Genomic DNA, 20,344 nt, shown 5'->3' on the forward strand with positions numbered 1-20,344 from the left:
TCAGTCTCCTATCAGGAGGCAAGTTCCTAAGATCAAGGATCATATGCCTCCTTTATACACTACACTCTGTACCCAATGGTGCTCAAGGAATGCTATGGAAAGAGGTGACTATTAAACAAGCGCCATGGATTTCATAGATCAAAATAAATATGGACTAAACTATTTTACAATATAGGACTGGAGTAGTTAAAAAATTGTGGCACTCTAACAAGAGGCTGAGTGCCCCTGCTCCCAGCCATGGACTAGATTTACAGCTAAAATACTGCATAGGCAGCTTCTAAAAACAAGGGAAATATAGCTGATTGGGTATATTTTGACTAAGAAGCACTGAAGAAACATTGTAGAGACTGGTAAGAGAGGGGGAGGTGTGGAAGGGGCAGTGCCCCCGTCCCCCCCGAAGCCCATGCTTGACTGGGAGGCCTGAGGGTTAGAGGATGCAAAGCTTCCTCCCCTTGGTAGTGTGGACTTGTTGGGGGCATAGATGTTGATCATGCTCTGTTGACAGTGGTTGTGAAAGGGGGAAAGGGACCTAATAGGAATAGGACCATAGTTGTTTAATGAGTATTCACCATACTAACTATGGATCAGAAGTTTTCCTTCAGAACCTGGGAAACTGGAGGATGTGCTGCAAGAAGAAAAACAGGGCTGTAAGAAGATAAGACACGATGGGACCTGGGTGGGTCCATTGCTCACAACAGAAAATGCATTTTGAGAACAGACAAAGGACAATAAGCACGTTGACTTGGTTGCTGTGCCTGGAGACTGAACCTCCTCTGGGAATTTGCCTCTGTAATGCTGATCATTCTCAGGTCCTAAGGAAGTGGTGAAGCTGGGTTCTAAACACATTGAAAATTAATTACTTTTTTATCTGACTTCAAGATCATGGAGGGGACTCCAGGACTACAGACTCTGTAGCCATCCTCCCCCCCTCCGCCCTTGCATGCAGCCTTTCTTCTTTATCTCTAGATAATCAGCTATCTAGTAAGGAGAGAGCAGGGCAGATGTGGGGTAGACAAATCCTGTTGCTCTCTCCCATGCTGCCAGCAGTATTGGAATAAACACTCATATATGATTCAACCCTGTCTCTGCTTAATTGGCCCAAGTGGTGACAGGCAGCCCAGACGCACTGTGTCCAGTTTCAGACTGGCATCCAAAAGCAGGGATCTCAAATCCTCAGCAGTGGAGAAGGGAAGGAGAGCCCATGCACATCGGGCAGAGAGAGCCAGGAGAGCTGTCTGCCTTTGAGGTGGGGTCCGAAACTTCCCAGTGAAAGAACACGCCTAATGGCAGCAGCTTTGGCAGGACATATTCACTCCCGGTACTGACTGCAGGAAAGCCTGTCCTGCAGTGTGTGGCTTCAGAATAGAAAGGGGCCTGTGGGTTGCCCCCAGCAGTGAACCAAAGGGACCCTCTGCTTTCCTGTAAAGCACTGTATGAGCTCCAGAAAGCATTTTAACTGTGTGGCACAGGGAAGGGGATGCGAGACTTCTCGCCACCAGACTCTGGAGCTGCCTATGAGGCAGAGTGGGGATTTTTGACCTGTTCTGAAGAAAGCCCGATAGGGAACAGAGCTGGGAATCATGGCCCCAGCTTTACTGAGATCACCTCTGTGGGAGACCTGCATGGGGCTAAATATGTAATCCCTTCTGCTTGGACCTGTGGTGCAATGGTGCCAGATCCTCAAAAAGCAGGTTTTCTGCCTGTTTGTTACTTTATATGTATTTTATTACTGCTTGGCACCCCATGGCATCCACCTTCCTGGCTTATATTGGGGAGGCAGGCCAGCCAAAGCTGGGTTTTGTGTTTGCATTGTTCAGCCAGCAAGAACGGGGGAAAGGAGGAACGGAGCATGGCTGCCTCTCCTGCAGGATAGGAGTACCACCTCCACCAGAAAAGGGGCTGGTCTAGCTCACTGAAGCCTGTGATACCCCTGCAGGGCACAGGTTGATGGGGGAAGGGACAACAGCTCACAGAAGGACCTTTCAAGACTACGACTCTCAGGGAGTTTTGTTTGGGAACCAGAAGAAATGCTTAAAACCCTGTCTGGGGGCTGGGCAGGTAACGTGCTCACCAGAGTCTCTTTTGATCAATCCCACGGAGCCAAGGCCACCTAAAACTGCCCATACAGAAAAGGCAAACAGGCTCAATTCAATCTGAACATTCACCAGGTTACTTTAGGGGTAACTAGAGCTGGAGAATATGGTAGAGACTGAGGAGTTGGCTTTGAAGCAGAGATTAATTTCCCCACAGAGAATGCCTGACGCAGAAATCTGTAAGAGGCCCAAGAGCGATAGGTACACAAATTGGCCTGCACCGTAAAGACTCTCTTCAGAAGATGCTGGAGTAAGACTAGTCAACCAGAAGAAGAAGGAAAAGTAAATGACAGGTAGCGGTGGTCTGTAGAGAGCTTCAGATCAACCAGCTATATAAATAAACCAAGGGACAAACCCACACAGGTCCTGACATTGCCTGACCCTAAAGTACCACCTAAGAGGCCCCAAATAAGCATATAAAACAGTGAACTTCAGATAAAATAAGCTGCCCACAAAAATTCACTTGGTTGGCTTTTAAAAAAATTACTACTATTATCATCATCATTACGATTATTATTGGATGTGATGTCTTGCTTTGTTTTTTTTGTTGTTTTTGTTTTGTTCTTCTTTTTAAGATTTCCTTCATATTCTCTGCTTTATTGTTTGGATATTCTTATTGTAATTATTAAGTTTATTGCTTTTCTCTACTATTTTTTCCATATCTCTTATTAACCTCCTCCTGTGCCCTTGCTTGACCTTTCTCTCTCCTTGTTCCCTTTGCATAACTTCTTTTCCCTTTTCTTTCTCCATCTTCCTGTCTTTTTAAAACCATTTTCCTATCCCTACTGTCTGCCTTTATTTTTTCCTTTCTTCTTTCATTTCACAATCTTTTTCTCTGACTCCTTTAACTCCTAGTAGCTTCTTTATTTTTTATTTTTTTACTATTAGCAATAGTATCCATTTCTCTTTCCTTTTTTGCTTTAGCATTTGTGTTTTCTCGTTGCTTTCCTAAATCTACTTTCTCTTGGGTTGTTTTCATACTGATTGTCGGCTATGTTGTAAGTTCCTGTGTGTTTTACTTTCCCCTGTCAGCACCTGTAGAACAGCTCACATGACATGGTAGAGGCTGAGCTTCACAGTTAGGCAGCCTGACAGGAGAGTCCTCACACCAACAGGTCAACAACGATCTAGACCCAACCACAACAGGAGACCCCAAAGAACTTACAAAGGGACACGCCCAAAATATACTGCTCAGAAGTATAAGAGAAATACACCTCTGGGTCCTACCGGATATTCACTACAAAAGCCCACACCACAAACACGGACACAGAAAATATATCTAAATCACAGATACAAACTGAAAGAGACAACTAAAATGGCGAGACAAAGAAAAAAACTGCAAACTAAAGAAAAGGAAAAACTGCCAGAAAAAGACCTTGATGAGATGGAGGTAAGCAAGTTATCAGAAATAAGAGATGAGAATAATGGTTATCAAGATGTTCAAAAAAATTAGTGAGAATCACAAGACACTTAATGGGAACTTCCAGGAATTTAGAGGGAAATACAAAGAACTTAGTGAAAGCTACATCAGCATGAAAAAATATAGATATTAGGAGTAAGAACCAGGCAGAAATGAAGAGGAATTAAAAGCAGGCTCAATGAAGCAGAGGACTGAATAAGTGAATTTGAAGATAAGGTAGGAAAACAACTCAACCAGAGCAGCAAGCAGGAAAATACTTAAAAAGCATGAGGACAGTTTAAGGGAACTGAGGGACAACATGAAACAAAACAAAATGTGCACAATAGGGGTGCCAGAGGGGGAGGGAAGGAGGCAAGGGAGAGAGAACCTGTTGGAAGAAATAACGGCAGAAAACTTCTCTAAGCTGGCGAAGGAGAAAGCCTACCAAGTTCAGAAAGCACAGAGGGCACCAAACAAGAGGAACCCAAAGAGACCCACTCCAAGACACACCACAATTAAAATGACAAATGTTAAGGACAAAGAGAATATTAAGGGCTCCAGGAGAGACAATCAGTGACCAACAAGAGATGCCCCATAAGGTTGTCAGTAGATTTCTCAACAGAAACACCTCAGGCCAGAAGGGATTAGCATGAAGTTTTCAAAGTAATGAAAAGCAAGAACCTGCAACCAAGACTGCCCTATACAGCAAGGCTCTCATTTAAAATGGAAGGGGAAATAAAGAGCTTCCCAGACAGAAGAAGGATAAAGGAGCTCAGTACCACCAACCCAGCACTGCAAGAAATGCTAAAAGGACTGCTCTAAGAAGAAAAATATATTCACAGAAAAGTACATAGGCATAAAGGGGAAAATTGGAGTAAACTAATATGTATCAATAAAAATCTTAAATATAAATGGAATAAATACACCAATCAAAAGTCATAGGGTAGCTGAGTGGATAAGAAATATGACCCATGTATATACTGTCTACCAGAGACCCACCTCAGAGCAAAGGATTCACACAGGCTGAAAATGAAGGGATGGAAACAAATATTCCATGAAAAAATGCAACAAACCAAACAAACTAAAAAGATGGGGTAGCAATACTTATTTCTAACAAAACAGACTTCAAAATAAAGACCTAACAAGAGACAAAAAAGGTCACTATATAATACTAAAGGCATTGATCCAGCAGAAGGTTATAACCCACATAAACATATATGCCTATAATATAGGAGCACCGAAATATACAAAAATCTTGGTTGACTGTAAGGGGGATATTAACAGCAATACAACCATAGAGGGGAACTTTAACACCCCATTGTCTTCACTGGATACATCATTCAGACAAAAATCAACAAGGAAACAAAGACCTTAAAAGACACAATAGATCTAATGAATTTAATTGATATTTACAGAACATTTCATCCCAAAGCAGCAGAACATACATTCTTCTAAAGTGCACTTAGAACATTCTCAAAAATAGACCACATATTAGGGCACAAAAGAAGTCTCTACAAGTTCATGAAGAATGAAATGATATTAAGCATATTTTTAAATCACAATGGCATGGAACTAGAAATCAATCACTTTAAAAAAAACTCAAAGCCCTGCCGGGCGTGGCTCAGTGGTTGAGGGTCAACCTAGCATCCAGGCGATCGGGGTTCGATTCCCCGTCAGGGCACAATGCCCGGGTTGTGGGCTCGATCAATGACTCTCATGTCGTTGATGTTTCTGTCTCTCTCTCTCCTTCTCCTTTCCTCTCTCTGAAATCAATAAAGATATTTAAAAAAACCCTCAAAAATATTCAAACACATGGAGTCTAAATAGCATGTTATTAAGTAAGGAATGGGTTGTCAAAGAGACCAAGAAATAAATAAAATACTTCCTGGACAAAAATGAAAACGAACAGACAACAACCCCAAGTCTATGGGACACAGCAAAAGCAATCTTGAGAGGAAAGTTCATAGCATTATAGGCATACCTCAAGAAACAAGAGAAAGCTGAAATAAACTATCAAATACTACAACTAAAAGAATTAGAAAGAGAACACCAAGAAAAGTCCAGAGGAAGTAGAAGAGGTAAATAACATAGATCAGAGCAGAAATAAATGCCATAGAAACTAAAAATAAAAATACCAAAAAAACAAAACAAATGATCAATGAAACCAAGAGTTGTTCCTTTCGGGGGGGGGGGGGGAGGAGAAAGATTAATGAACCTTTAGCCAGGCTCACCGAGAAAAAAAAGAGAAAGGACCCAAATAAATAAAATCAAAAATGAAAGGCTGAAGTAACAACAGACACCACAGGAATAGAAAGGATTGTAAGAAACGACCAGAAGAATCTATATGCCAACAAACTGGACAACGTGGATGAAATAGATAAATTCATAGAAAAAGACAATCTTCAAAACTCAATCAGGAAGAATCAGAAAACCTGAATACGCCAATAACAACTGAGGAAATCAAAAAACTCCCAGCAAACAGAAGTCTGGAAACAGACAGATTTACAGGTGAGTTTTACCAAACATTGAAACATGAATTAACACCTAATCTTCTTAAACTATTCCTAAAATTCAAGAGGAGGGAAGACTTCCAACCTCGTTTTATGAGGCCAGTATTATCCTAATTCCAAAACCAGATCAAGAAACTACCAAAAAGAGAATTAAGACCAATATACCCTATAAATATACACGCTAAATTCCTCAACCAAATATTAGCAAATCAGATCCAGCAATACATTACAAAGTTCATACAACATGACCAAGTGAGATTTATCCCAGGGATGCAAGGCTGATATAATATTCCCAAATTAATACATGTAATATTTCACATTAACAAAATGAAGGACAAAAATCATGATCATATCAATAGATGCAGAAAAAGCATTTGACAAAATCTAGTGTCAATTTATGATAAAAACTCTCAGCAAAGTAGGAATAGAGAGAGCATACATTAACATAATAAAGGCCACATATGACAAGCCTACAGCCAACATTGTACTCAATGGCCAAAAATGAAAACCATTTCCCTTAAACACAAGAACATGACAGGGTTGTCTGCTTTCACCAGTATTATTCAACATAGTACTGGAAGTCTTTGCCACAGTGATCAGACAGGAAGAAAACAAAAGGCATCCAAATTGGAAAGGAGGAAGGAAAACTGTCATTATATGCAGATGACATGATATTGTAGAAAGAAAATACTAGACTCCACCAAAAACTTCTAAGGTTTAATAAATGAATTAGGCAATGGAGCAGGATATGAAATTAACATGCAAAAAGCAAAAATATTTTTATACATCAATAATGAAGTCTCAGAAAGAGAAACTAAACAATACCACTCACCACTGCAACTAAAAAAATAAGACCAAAGAATAAGCTTAATCAAGGACATAAAGACCTGTACTTGAAAAAAGATATAGAGAAAGATACAAAGAGGTGAAAGAATATACTATGTTCACGGATTAGAAGAATTAAAATCATTAAAATGTCCATATTACTCAAGGCAATCAATAGATTCATTGCAATTCCTATTGAAATACCAACAGCCTATTTCACATAATTAGAACAAATATTCCGAATGTATTTATGGAACTAAAAAAGACGCTCAATAACCACAAGAATTTTGAGAAAAAAGATCTGAGTTGGAGGGATCACTACAACAGATATCAATCTATATTACAAAGCCATTTTAATTAAAACAGCATGGTATTGGTACACAACAGATATACATATAGATCAGTGGAACAGAACAGAGAACCCAGAAATTAACCCATTATGGTCAATTAATATTTGACAAGAGAGGCAAAGGCATACAATGGGGTAAAGACATTCTCTTCAATAAATGGTGTTGAGAAAATTGGACAGGTACATGAAAAAAAATGATACTAGACCACCAACTTATTACATACACAAGAATAAATTCAAAATGGATAAAAAATTGAATGTAAGTCATGAAACCATAAAAATCCCGGAAAAAAACATAGGCACTAAAATCACACATATGTCACATAGCAGAATGTTCACCAATACATTTAATAGGACAAGAGGGACAAAATAAAAATAAACCAATGGGACTACATCAAACTGAAAAACTTCTGTACAGAAAAAGAAATCATCCTCAAAATACAAAGGGAATCACACAGTATGGAAAAATATACTTGCAAAGGATACATCTGATAAAGGGTTAATTTCCAAAATATACAAAGAACTCATACACTCAACAAGAGAGAGACAAACCACCTGATTAAAAAATGGGCAAAGGACCTGAAAGATACTTCTACAAAGAGGACATACAGATCGCCCAGAGATACATGAAAAAATGCCCAAAGTTACTAATCATCAGAGAGATGCAAATTAAAACCACAATGAAGTATCACTTCACACATGTCAGAATGGCTCTCATCAACAAACCATCAAATGAGAAGTACTGGCGAACAGGTAAAGAAAGGAGAACCCTAGTACACTGCTGGTGAGAATGCAGACCGGTGCAGATACTATGGAAAACAGTATCGAGGTTTCTCAAAAAATAAAAAATTAGAAATGGAACTGCCAGTTCTAAGAATATATCCTAAGAATCCTGAAACGCCAATCAGAAAGAATATATGCACCCCTAAGTTCATAGCAGCACTACTGACAGTAGCTAGGACCTGGAAACAGCAGAAGTCCCCATCAGTAGATGAGTGGATAAAAAATCTGTAGGACATTTATACCACGGAATACTATGCAGCTTTATAAAAGAAGGATCTCTTACCCTTTGAGACAGCTCGGATTGACCTGGAGAATATTATGCTAAGCAAAATAAGCCAGTCAGAAAAAAGACAAATATCACATGATGCCACTCATAGGTAGAATCAAAGGAACAAAATAAATTGACAAACAAGATTGGACCACAAGACACGGAAGCATGAAACAGTACGACAGAAATCAGAGGGAAGGCGGGAAGGAGGGAAGGAAGAAATTAACCAAAGAATTTATAAGCATATATGCACAGTCCATGGACACAGACAAAAGACAGGTTAAGGCCGGGGGTGGGTGGCATTTGGGTGGAAAGGGAGAAAGGGGGGAAAATGAGGGACATCTGTAATACTGTCAACAATAAAATAAACTTTAAAAATATATAAGACTTCATGTCATATATTTTATATCAGTGAACTGAGCATTTAATAAGTTAATAGATGTCAATTATATATCAAAATTTATAACTTTAACATTATTTAAAATAGAATTTATTACTGCTTCACTAATCAATGAATCATGCTTAGCAAAAAAATATCTCTGACCTAGCTGTTTCAGCTAAATTTCTATATTGCTATGCTATTAGAATTTTTATTTCTGGATTTTCTTTTGGTTAGCTTTTATTCTTCCTAGAATAGTGTAATTTCTACTTCATCCACTCCTCTTCCTTGAAATTATCTGTGGGCTTGAAAGCCTAACGAATATGAAAGAACTGTTATGTAAAATAATATCATGGAGACACATCAGGTAAAGCACTAAAGGCTAAAAGAATGCAGAGGCCTCTCCTATAAGGTTAAGGATGGAAGAAAGGAGATAGATCTACTTTATCCCCAAAAACCTCTCTTTTCTTACTCCCTGGATTGGTCTTATATCAGATTGATGTTAAATTTTAAATATACATATTTTTATAATTCTATCAAATAATAAAAATTATATGACTCTTTTGAAATTAAAATTATTGGGGTAAGTGGTTAATAACACTATGTAAATTTCAAGTGCACAACGTTATAATAGGACATCTGCCTGCTCTACTGTGAAGTTTAGTCTCCTTCCCTCGCCTGCCTTTAACCTCTTCATCTTCTCCCCACCACCTTTCCCTTCTGGTAACCACCATTTGGTTGTCTGGAACTGGGAGGTGGGGTTTTTTGCTGGTTTCCTTCTGTCCATGTGTTGCTTTTTGCTTTATATCCCACATGAGTGAAATCATAGTTTTAGTCCTTTCCTGGCTGACTTACTTCCTTAGCATAATCCTCTCAAGATCCGTCCATACTGTTGCAAGTGGCAATAATTAATCTTTTTATGTCTGAGTACTATTCCACTGTATATACATACCAAGTCTTTATCCAATCATCTGTTGAAGGACACTTAGGTTGTCTCCATGTCTTTAGCTAGTGTAAATAATGCTGCAGTGAATACAGAGTGTCATATATCTTGGAAAGTGTTTTCAATTTTTTCTGGTAGATACCCAGAAGAAGGGTTGCTGGTTCATGTGTTACCTCTATTCTTAATTTTTCTGATGACCCGTCATACTGTTTTCCATAGTGGCTGGCTGCACCAATTTACATTCCCACCAGCAGAGCATGAGGGTTCCCTCTTCTCCATATTCTCTTCAATACTTGTTATTTCTTGTCTTTTTGATAATAGACATTTTATCAGGTGTGAGGTCGTATCTCATTGTGGTTTTGATTTGCATTTCCCTAATAACTAGTGATGTTGAGAATCTTTTAATACATTGGAAGGCCATCTGTATGTCTTCTTTGGGTGACTGTCTATTCAGGTCTTCTGCCCATATTCTAATCACATTTTATTGCTGTTGTTGAGCTGTAAGAGTTCTCTATATATTTTGGAAATTAGGCCCTTATCAGAGGTATCCTCTGCAAATACTTATTCCCATTCAGTTGATTGCCTTTTTTGTTGTCTTGTTAATCCGTTTTGGAGGATATTTTGCCCATTCATTTTTAGAGAGAGTGGGAAGGATGGAAGGTGGGAGGGAGGGAGAGAGAGAAACATCAACGTCAGAGAGACACATCTATTGGTTGCCTCCTGCATATGTCTGAACTGGGGCCAGAGACTGAAACTGCAACACAGGTACCTGCCCTTGACTGGGAATCAAATCCACAACCCTACAGTGTGAGGGATGATGCTCTAACCATTGAGCAATGTTGGCCAGGGCAGTTGCCTTTTTGTTCTTTTGACAGTTTCTTTTGCTGTGCAGAAGCTTTTAAATTTGATGTAGTGCCATTTATTTATTTCTTTTTTCAGTTCCTGTGCCTTGGGGGTCAAGTTCACAGAAACCCCGCTGAGACCACGGTGTATAAGTTTAATAATTATATATTCTCCTATGTATTTTATTGTTACAGGTTTTATATTCAAGTCTTTAATCCATTTTGAGTTAATTTTTGTTTATGGTATCACATAGAAGTCTAAGTTTTTTCTTTTGCATGCGGCTTTCCAGTTCTCCCAGTACCATTTATTGAGGAGACTTTTCTTTTGTCATTGTCTCTTTTTGGCTCTGTTGTCAAAAATTAGTTGTTCATTATGTGTGTGATTATTTCTGTGCTCTCAGTTCTGTCCAATTAGCTGTGAGACTGTTTTCCTGCCAATGCCACACTTTTATTGTAGCTTTGTAGCATAGTTTGAAGTCAGGAGGTGTAATACTGAAACTGGAACCAAGTTTCCACAGAAACCAAACTCATGAGACAGACGCCTGCTGCCACAGACACCAAACTCATGAGACAGATGCTGGTAAAAAGAAAACAAGTTTATTTAAGTGCCTGTAACCTGAGAAGATGGGGGATTCATCTCAAAGCCATCTTGACATCTCAGTGCAGGCATCGGTTCTTAAAGGGAGGGAGAGGGACATAATTGATGTTCATTGAGGGAAAGCAGAACAAAGAGATCAGGAGGAGGGGCTGTGAACCTGCCTCCAAGCAGTCCTTGCTGTTCCCAGAAGGGATCATTTAAAAAAAACTTTTTTTCTTGAATTTTAGAGAGAGAGGAAGGGAGAGGGAAAGAGAGAAACATGGATGGGAGAGTGAAACATTGAACGGCTGCCTGCAGCATTTCCCCTTCCAGGCATCAAGCTTGCAACCCTGGCATGTGCCATCTCCAGAATAGAACAGGCAACCCTTTGGTACATGGGAGAGTGCCCAACGAACTGAGCCACACCCGACAGGGTCATATGGATCTTTGATGTCAGCATACTGGATCTGGTCAGTGCTAGCTAAATTCCTGCAGTTGGGCAACCTTGCATCAGCCATGAAGTCTTGGCCAAGGCCGAATCTTCTACAAGCAGAAATTGGGACTGCTAATGCCTGTAATACTCATAAGGAAACTGATATTATGTGAATTCCTTTTATCAGTTTATCAGTACATTTTATTCTAATTCCATTTCATGGTTAGTCAGTGTACTATAAAGTTTTTATTCACTGTTATAATATCTTTAGCTTTGTTCTTTTTTCTCAGGATTGCTTTGGCCATTCAGAGACTTTTGTAGGTCCATAAAATTATATAAAATTTGTTTTATTTCTTTGAAAAATGCCATTCGGATTTTGATGGGGATTGCATTAAATTTGTATATTGTTTCACATATATGCCCATTTTAAAAATGCTAAATCATCTAATCCATTAACATGAAATATCTTTCCATTTATTGGTCTTCTTAAATTTCTTTCAGCAATGTACTTTTCAGTATAAAGTTCCTTCACATCCTTTGTTGATTCCTTTGTATTTTATTCTGATTGTTCCAATGTAAATAGGATACTTTTCTTTATTTCTCTTTCTGATATTTTGTTGTTAATATGTAAGAACAGCCCAACAGGGTGTGGCTCAGCAGTTGAGCATTAACCTAGGATCCAGGAGATTGCAGTTTGATTCCTGGTCAGGGCACATGCCTGGGTTGAGGGGTTGATCCCCAGTTGGGGGTGTGCAGAAGGCAGCCGATCAATGACTCTCTCATCATTTATGTTTCTCTCTCTCTCTCTCTCTTCCTCTCTCTGAAATCAGTGAAGACATATTTTTAAAAAACAACAACATATTAAATTTAAAACTATATTTAAGAACACAATGGATTTTTGTACACTGATATTGTATCCTGCAACTTACTGTATTTGTTCATTTTCTTTAAAATTCTTTTGGTGGAGTCTTTAGGGTTTACTATATAGAGAATTTTGTCATATGCAAATAGTGACAGCTTCACTTCTTCCATCTAATTTAGATGCCTTTTAGTTCATTTTCTTGCCTATTTTCTCTGGCTAGGAATTCCAGGAATCTGTTGAATAATAGTAGTGAGAGCGGGCATCCTTGTCTTGTTCCTGATTTTACAGGAAAAGCTTTCAGTATACTGCTTTACATATATGGCCATTTTAACAATGCTAAATCTTCTAATCCATTAACTAGCTAATGAAATATCTTTCCATTGATTATGACATTAGCTAAGTGTCACAGCATGTCTTTATTATGTTGAGATACTTTCTTCTCTACTTAATTTATTGTGTTTTAGTCATAAGTAGCTGTTGTATCTTGTCAAATGCCTTTTGTGCATCTTAAAGTGGTCATGTGATTTTCATCTCTTGTTTTGTTAATGTGGTGCATCACATTGATTGATTTGTGAATGTTTAATCATCCTTCCATCCCAGGAATGAACCTCACTTGATCATGATATGTGATACTTTTAATGTATAGTTGTATTTGATTTACCAGTATTTTGTTTACAATTTTTGCATTGATGCTCATCAAAGATATTGGCCTGTGTATTTCTTTTGTGTGTGTGTCTGTGACTGGTTTTGTTATCAGGGAAAAGTTGGCCTCATGAAATGAGTTTGGAAGTATTCCCTCCGCTTGAATTTTTGGAACAGTTTGAGAAGGATTGGTATTTAATCTTCTTTGAATGCGTTGCAGTATTAAACAATGAGCCATCTGGGTCTGAACTTTCGTTTAAGGGGAAGTATTTGATTACTGCTTAAATTTCCTTACTAGTGATCCTTTACTTAGGTTTTTCAATTCTTTCGTTAAAAATTTCAGTATAGTTGGTATATAATATTTTATCAATTGTATTAGTTTTAGGTATACAATATAGATTTGAAAATGTTATACCTTACCATGAGATCATCCAACTAATTCTACCATCAACTGTCATGGTGAACATTTATCACCATAATATTTCCCTTCAGCTTTTTCATGCATCCCCCATCCACCTCCCCTCTGGAAACCATCCCTTTATTCACTGCTTCTATGAGTCTGTTCTTGTGTTGTTTGTTTCTTTGTTTTATGTGTTTATTTAGATTCCACATATAAGTGAAATTATATGGTATTTGTTTTTCCCTTTTATACTTATTTAACATAGCACAATACACCCTAAGGCCATGTATGTTTCTGCAAATGGCAAGATTTCATTCTTTTTTATATTAGTGCAATATTCCAGTGCGTGTGTGTGCCTGTGTGTGTATAAATTTTTTAACCATTCATGTAATTATGAACACTCACTTTGCTTTCATATCCTGGGTATTATAAGTAATGCAGCAAGGAACATATGTGTCCATGTATTTTTTTAATTAATTGGATAAATACCCAGAATTGTAGTTTGGGGGTTGTACTCTAGACCTATTTTTTGTTTTTTAAGGAATATCCACTCTGTTCTTAATTTACTACTAAATCCGCCTTCAGTACTTATTTTCATTAGTACGTTCGTTTGGGAAAGTGTGCCCTGAGATAGGGAATGTAGCCCATTTCTTTCCAACCCATAAGCTACACCTTGACCTAACGTCTTTATATATTTATGATTGTGCTTACTGTCTAGCCTTTTTAGGGTTTGCTGGAGATGGCGGTATATAGGCTGATTTAGCAAGAGTTGGTGAGGTTTAACGGGGTTTATCGATTATAGAACAGGCTCCTCTAGAGGGGTGTGAAGCACCGCCAAGTCCTTTGAGTTTTAAGCTTTTGCTAGTAGTTCTCTGGCAAATAGTTTTGTTGCATAAAATTTTTAAGGTTTATAGCTAAGCATAGTGGGGTATCTAATCCCAGTTTGGGTCTTAGCTGTCGTGTAGTCAGAATTTTAAAAGTCACTTTCGTTGTTTATTTTACAATGGCTGGGGCTTTTTACAGCTTAGCCAAAGTTTAACTTTATTTTCTACTTTTTCTTTAACACACTTTACGCCGAAGGTCTATTAATTTGGGTTAATCGTATGACCGCGGTAGCTGGCACGAGATTTACCAACCCTATGATAATTAGCATAACTTAGTCAAACTTTCGTTCATAGCTTAATTTTTATTACTGCTGTTTCCCGTGGGGGTGTGGTTGAGCAAGGTGTAGTGGGCTACTGTAGAGTGTGCCTGATACCCGCTCCTTTTTATCGGCAGATCGATTTAGAGGGCATTCTCACTGGTATGGGGATACTTGCATGTATAAATTTACTAAAAACTAATAGAAGGGCCAGGACCAAACCTTTATGTTTATGGAGCCCGGTAGGCTCATCTAGGCATTTTCAGTGCCTTGCTTTAAATTGTTAAGCTACATTAACTGAGACTTGGAGTAGAGGCCATTAAAATGCGCCACGGATCTAGAGGCATAGCTGTCTAAGGAAAGTTGTCTCATTAAAGTGATACGATTCTATCACGAAGACAGTATTACATTTTAATGGGGTAGAGAGTTAAGCATACAGACCTATCGGGGATAGTCTTGTTTTTGGGGTTTGGCAGGACTCAAACTGTATAAGTTCGGCTTAACGGGGGGTGGGGGGGGTTTGTTAAGCAAGGGTAGTCTGGGTAACGTGAGCGGGTGCGTGCACAGGTGCATGATCCCATATGTCCTGAAACCATGAAAACTATGTCCTCTGTTTAGGCTGCCGCGAGTATACCACCCCACATGTAGAAACTAACCATCTTATGTACCTGCATCATTAATCAAATGTCAAATTCACATTCAATTTCCCGATCCATTGAACTCCTGTCCCGGTTCCTCATTATGTGTACTATGAAGGTACATGCTGGGTCCGTCTAGACTTACAGTCCTGTGACGGGGCCAGGCGGCCATAGTTGAGTCCAAGCATCCCCAAAATAAAAAGATACCAAGGGCACTTCAAACCACCCGTTGCCGAGATAAGAGGGTGATAGACCCGTCATCCATCGTGATGTCTTATTTAAGAGGAACGTATGGGCGATCTTCTCCTAAATGGTCCTGAAGTAAGAACCAGATGCCGTTTACGACCCATTGTAGCTACCCCCACAGTCAATGGGCCCAGGGCGAGAAGAGGGACACGTTTGTGGGTGGGTTGCTGGTTTCACGGAGGATGGTAGATCAATAAACCAACAATACCTGCGGGATAGCCATGTTGACTGGGATTTATCACACTAAATGGTTTATGTACGATAAATAATATAATGTGCTCATGTAATATAAGATCATAAATGTACATGCTACATATTCATGGGGAAATAAAGTTAATGCACGATGTACACAGTATCACCATGGGGTATGTGTTTGACATATATAGCCTGCAAGGAGTAGTTTAAGTAGAATTTCAGCTTTGGGTGCTGACGGTAGGGCTTATGCTCTTTCCTTGAGTCTTTGGAGGAACTATTATTCCTCGTCTCTGGTTTACAAGACCAGTGTAATGGGTATACTACATAGACTCTTCACTTGAGTAGATGATTTTCTATAATGCTGATAAGTGGTATGAGAACGAGAATGATCATAAAGTAAAGAATAGATGCTAGTTGGCCAATAATAATATAGGGATGTTCTACTGGTTGGCCTCCAATTCAAGTTAGGGTCAGTAGATTGGCTACCAGCAATCAGAACAGGCATTGACTGATTGGGCGGAAAGTCATGCTTCGTTGTTTGGACGTGTGAAGAAGTGGAACAATAGCTAAGACCAAGACAGAAAGAACTAGGGCTAAGACTCCGCCTAGTTTGTTAGGGATTGAACGTAGGATTGCATAGGCAAATAGGAAATATCATTCTGGCTTAATATGTGGTGGAGTGTTTAGTGGGTTAGCTGGGGTGTAGTTGTCGGGATCTCCTAGAAGGTCTGGAGAAAATAGTACTAAGGTTAGTAGTGCCATGATTATGATTAGGAATCCTAAGGCATCTTTGATTGTATAGTAAGGGTGGAATGGGATAGCGTCTATATCTGATGGGATGCCAGTGGGATTATTAGATCCTGTCTCATGTAGAAATAGCAGGTGGACTATTACTATAGCTGCAATAATGAATGGAAGGAGAAAATGGAAGGCAAAGAATCGGGTAAGGGTTGCCTTGTCGACCGAGAAGCCCCCTCAGATTCATTCTACTAGGTCTGTGCCGATATAGGGGATTGCTGATAAAAGATTTGTAATGACTGTTGCTCCTCAGAAAGATATTTGTCCTCAGGGTAGTACGTAGCCTATAAATGCTGTTGCTATTACAGCGAAGAGCAGGAGAATGCCAATATTTCAGGTTTCAGTGAGGGTGTAAGATCCGTAGTAAAGTCCTCGGCCTACGTGGAGATATAGGCAAATAAAGAACATAGAGGCTCCATTGGCGTGGAGGTAGCGGAGGATTCAACCATAGTTGACGTCTCGGCAGATATGGGTGACTGAGTTGAAGGCTGTTGCTGTGTCTGCTGTGTAGTGTATGGCTAGGAATAGTCCGGTTAAGATTTGAATGGCTAGGCATACTCCTAGCAGGGAGCCAAAGTTTCATCAGGATGAAATATTTGAAGGGGCCGGAAGGTCTACTAGAGAGCTGTTGACAATTTTGATAAGAGGGTGGGATTTTCGGATGTTGGTCATTATCATTCTTGTAGTTAAAATACAACAGTGGTTTTTCATGTCACAGGTCATGGTTTGAATCCATGCGAGAATAATGTTTACTTACATTGTGTTTATTTTGAGTATCATCTTTGTGATTGGTTTTGTAGGGTTTTCCTCAAAGCCTTCGCCAATTTATGGGGGTCTTGGTCTTATTGTAAGTGGGGGAGTAGGGTGTGGGATTGTAATTAGTTTTGGCGGGTCCTTTTTAGGTTTAATAGTGTTTTTGATTTATTTAGGAGGGATACTTGTCGTTTTTGGTTATACTACTGCTATAGCCACGGAGCAATATCCTGAGGTGTGAGTTTCTAATGTAGTGGTATTAGGGTCACCAATTTGCAATCCCACCAACAGCTCACAAGGCTTCCATTGTTTCCACATTCTTGCCAACACATGCTGTTTGTTTGTTGGACTTTTGAACATAGCCATCCTGACTGGTGTGATGTGCGATCTCATAGTGGTTCTGATTTTCACTGTCTTGGTCATTAGTGATATTGAGCATCTTTTCAAATGTCTGTTGGCCATAAATATGTCTTCTTGGAGATATGTCTTTTCATATCCTCTGTCCATTTTCTGTTTAATTTTATTGTTGTTAACATTATTACAGATGTCCCCCATTTTATCCATTTTTACCCCGTCCAGCCAGATGCAGCCCTACCCCCCTACCATCCTGGTCCTAACCACATTGCTGTCTGTGTCCATGGGATATGCACATATGCTCTTTGGCTATTTTCTTCACTTTCTTTTATCCTTTTTGCCATAGCCACCTCACAATTTGTTTTTTTATAAAATGCCAAAAGAGATTTGAATCAAAGTAAAAGTTATAGATTGCTCTACTAAATTCATGGAAATGTGTTTTTTTTTCTTATTTATTTTCACTAAGTTTATTGGATTCACATTGGCTAATAAGTTTATATATGTTTCAAGTGTACAATTCTATGATACGTGATCTGTATATTGCATTGTGTACCCACAACCCAAAGTCAGTTCATTTTCTGTCACATATATTTGGATCCATTTATCATTTCCCCACCCACACTTCCCTCTGGTAACCACCAAACTTGTCTATGTCTACGAGTTTCAATGTTATATCTCACATATGAGTGAAATCAAATGGTTCTTAGCTCTTTCTCACTTATTTTGCTCAGCATAATAAGGTCCATCCATGTTGTCACTAATGGCCAAACTTAAGATTAAAATTACCCCAGAGAATCAATAGCCAAACAAAAAATTACCTGGAGAATTTCAAAGCCTGAAAAAATACATGGCTATCTAAAAATCTACATCGTCCTGAGAAAACCATCATTGTAACAGTGCAATATGCACTGTAAAATGTGTGAAAAACTTTAGAGCAATAAAAATAAAGTTTTGGGCACTTACGTTTACAGGCCTCCATGATCTTTGTCCAGGTAGCATTCTTGCCACAAACAATACGGATCGGAAGAAGAGGATCCTTAGGCACATATCCTGGGATACACTCATAGTCTATTTCAACCCCAATATTATAAGGGGGTGTAATATTACCCTTGGGTACCATAGAATGGAATTTCGGTGGGTCTTCACATTCATCTGGGAATAACAGAATAAGAACATGAAAGTAAATTATTTTCTCTTTTTCACAAGCCCCAGAATAAGGCCTGAGAGCAGGCAGGGAGTACAGAATGAATGGAAAGGTTGTTGGTAAGATTGGAAGTGATTGTGCCAGGATTTTACCAAACTATGTGTTGTGCTTGCTTCAAATAATATTCTATTAGATTTTGCTTACTTTGGGAATAAGCTGAATATTCATTCAACAGTAAATTGAACAGGCAGCAGAAATACTTTTGGCTTTAAAATATATTTATGGGTATGTATCCTTCCCATTTTTTCTGAGTTCATTTCACAATTCCCTTTCCCCTAAGAATACTTGATAACCCTTGATAAGATTACTCTTCCACAGTTTGAAAGGCAAACTGATGACTTCTCACTTAAGGTTCAGTCTCCTCACAGAAGGCAAGTTCCTAGAGATCAAGGATCATGTGCCTCCTTTTCCACTACACTCTGTGCCCAGTGGTGCTCAAGGAATGCTATGGTAAGCGCTATTATACAACCATCATGAATTTCATAGATCAAAATAAATTTGGACTAAACTAGTTCACAATAATAAGATTAGAATAGTTCAAAAATTGTGGCACTCTAACAAGAGGCTGAGTGCCCCTGCTCCCAGCCATGCCTGGATTTACAGCTAAAATACTGCATAGGGAGCTTCTAAAAACAAGGGAAATATAGCTGATTGGATATATTTTGACTAGAGTACCGAAGAAACATTGTAGAGACTGGTAAGAGAGGGGGAGGTGTGGAACGGGGCAGTGCCCCCTTCCACCCAGAGACCATGCTTGGCTGGGAGGCCTGAGGGTTAAAGGATACAAAGCTCCCTCCCCTTGGTAGAGTGGACTTGTTGGGGGCATAGATCTTGATCATGCTCTGTTGACAGTGGTTGTGAAAGGAGGGAAGGCACCTAATAGGAATAGGACCATAGTTGTTTAATGATTATTCACCATACTAACTATAGATCAGAAGTTTTAATTCAAAACCTGGGAAAATGGAGGATGTGCTGCATGAAGAAAAACAGAGGTGTAAGAAGATAAGAGACACAATGGAACCTGGGTGGGTCCATTGCTCACAAAAGAAAATGTACTTTGAGAACAAAGGACACGATGCACTTTGATTTGGTTGCTGTGCCTGGAGCCTGATACCTCTGGGAATCTGCCTCTGTAATGCTGACCATTCTCAGGTTCTAGGAAATGGTGGAGCTGGTTTTGAACCCCATTGAAAATGAATTACTTTTTTTTTTTTTTTTACTTCAAGATCCTGACAGGAGAAACAAACTACAGACTATGTAGCCATCCACCCACCCCTTCCCCCCTTGCATGCAGTCTTTCTTCTTTATCCCAATATAATCAGCCAGCTAGTAAGGGAGAGTAGAACAGATTTTATGTGGACAAATCCTGCTGCTCTCTCCCATACTGCCAACAGTATTGGAATAAACACTTTATATGATTCAACCCTGTCTCTGCTTAATTGGCCCAAGTGGTGACAGGCAGCTCAGACCCATTGTGTCCAGTTTCAGACTGGCATCAAAAGCAGGGATCTCAAACCCTCAGCAGTCAAGCGAAGCAGTGTACATCGGGCAGGGAGAGCCAGGAGAGCTGTCTGCCTTTGAGGTGCGGTCTGACCCTTCCCAGTGAAAGAACACGCCTAATGGCAGCAGCTTTGGAAGGACATATTCACTCCTGGTGCTGACTCCAGCAAAGGCTGTCCTGCAGTGTGTGGCTTCAGAATAGAATGGGGC

The 20,344-nt window shown here is 39.3% G+C and overlaps 1 protein-coding gene across 1 annotated transcript in view; it reads right to left on the reverse strand.

Moving 5' to 3' along the window:
• Positions 1-20,344, reverse strand: part of LOC308548711 (complement receptor type 1-like) — a 134,266-nt gene that overhangs the window by 41,211 nt on the left and 72,711 nt on the right. Inside the window, exon 7 of the mRNA XM_081120666.1 lies at positions 18,394-18,582. Within this exon, the coding sequence (XP_080976792.1) occupies positions 18,394-18,582 (189 nt within the window). The remainder of the gene's footprint in view (positions 1-18,393; positions 18,583-20,344) is intronic.

The sequence above is a fragment of the Miniopterus schreibersii genome (genome assembly GCF_964146895.1).
Source record: "Miniopterus schreibersii genome assembly, chromosome: 19".
NCBI lineage: Eukaryota > Metazoa > Chordata > Mammalia > Chiroptera > Miniopteridae > Miniopterus > Miniopterus schreibersii.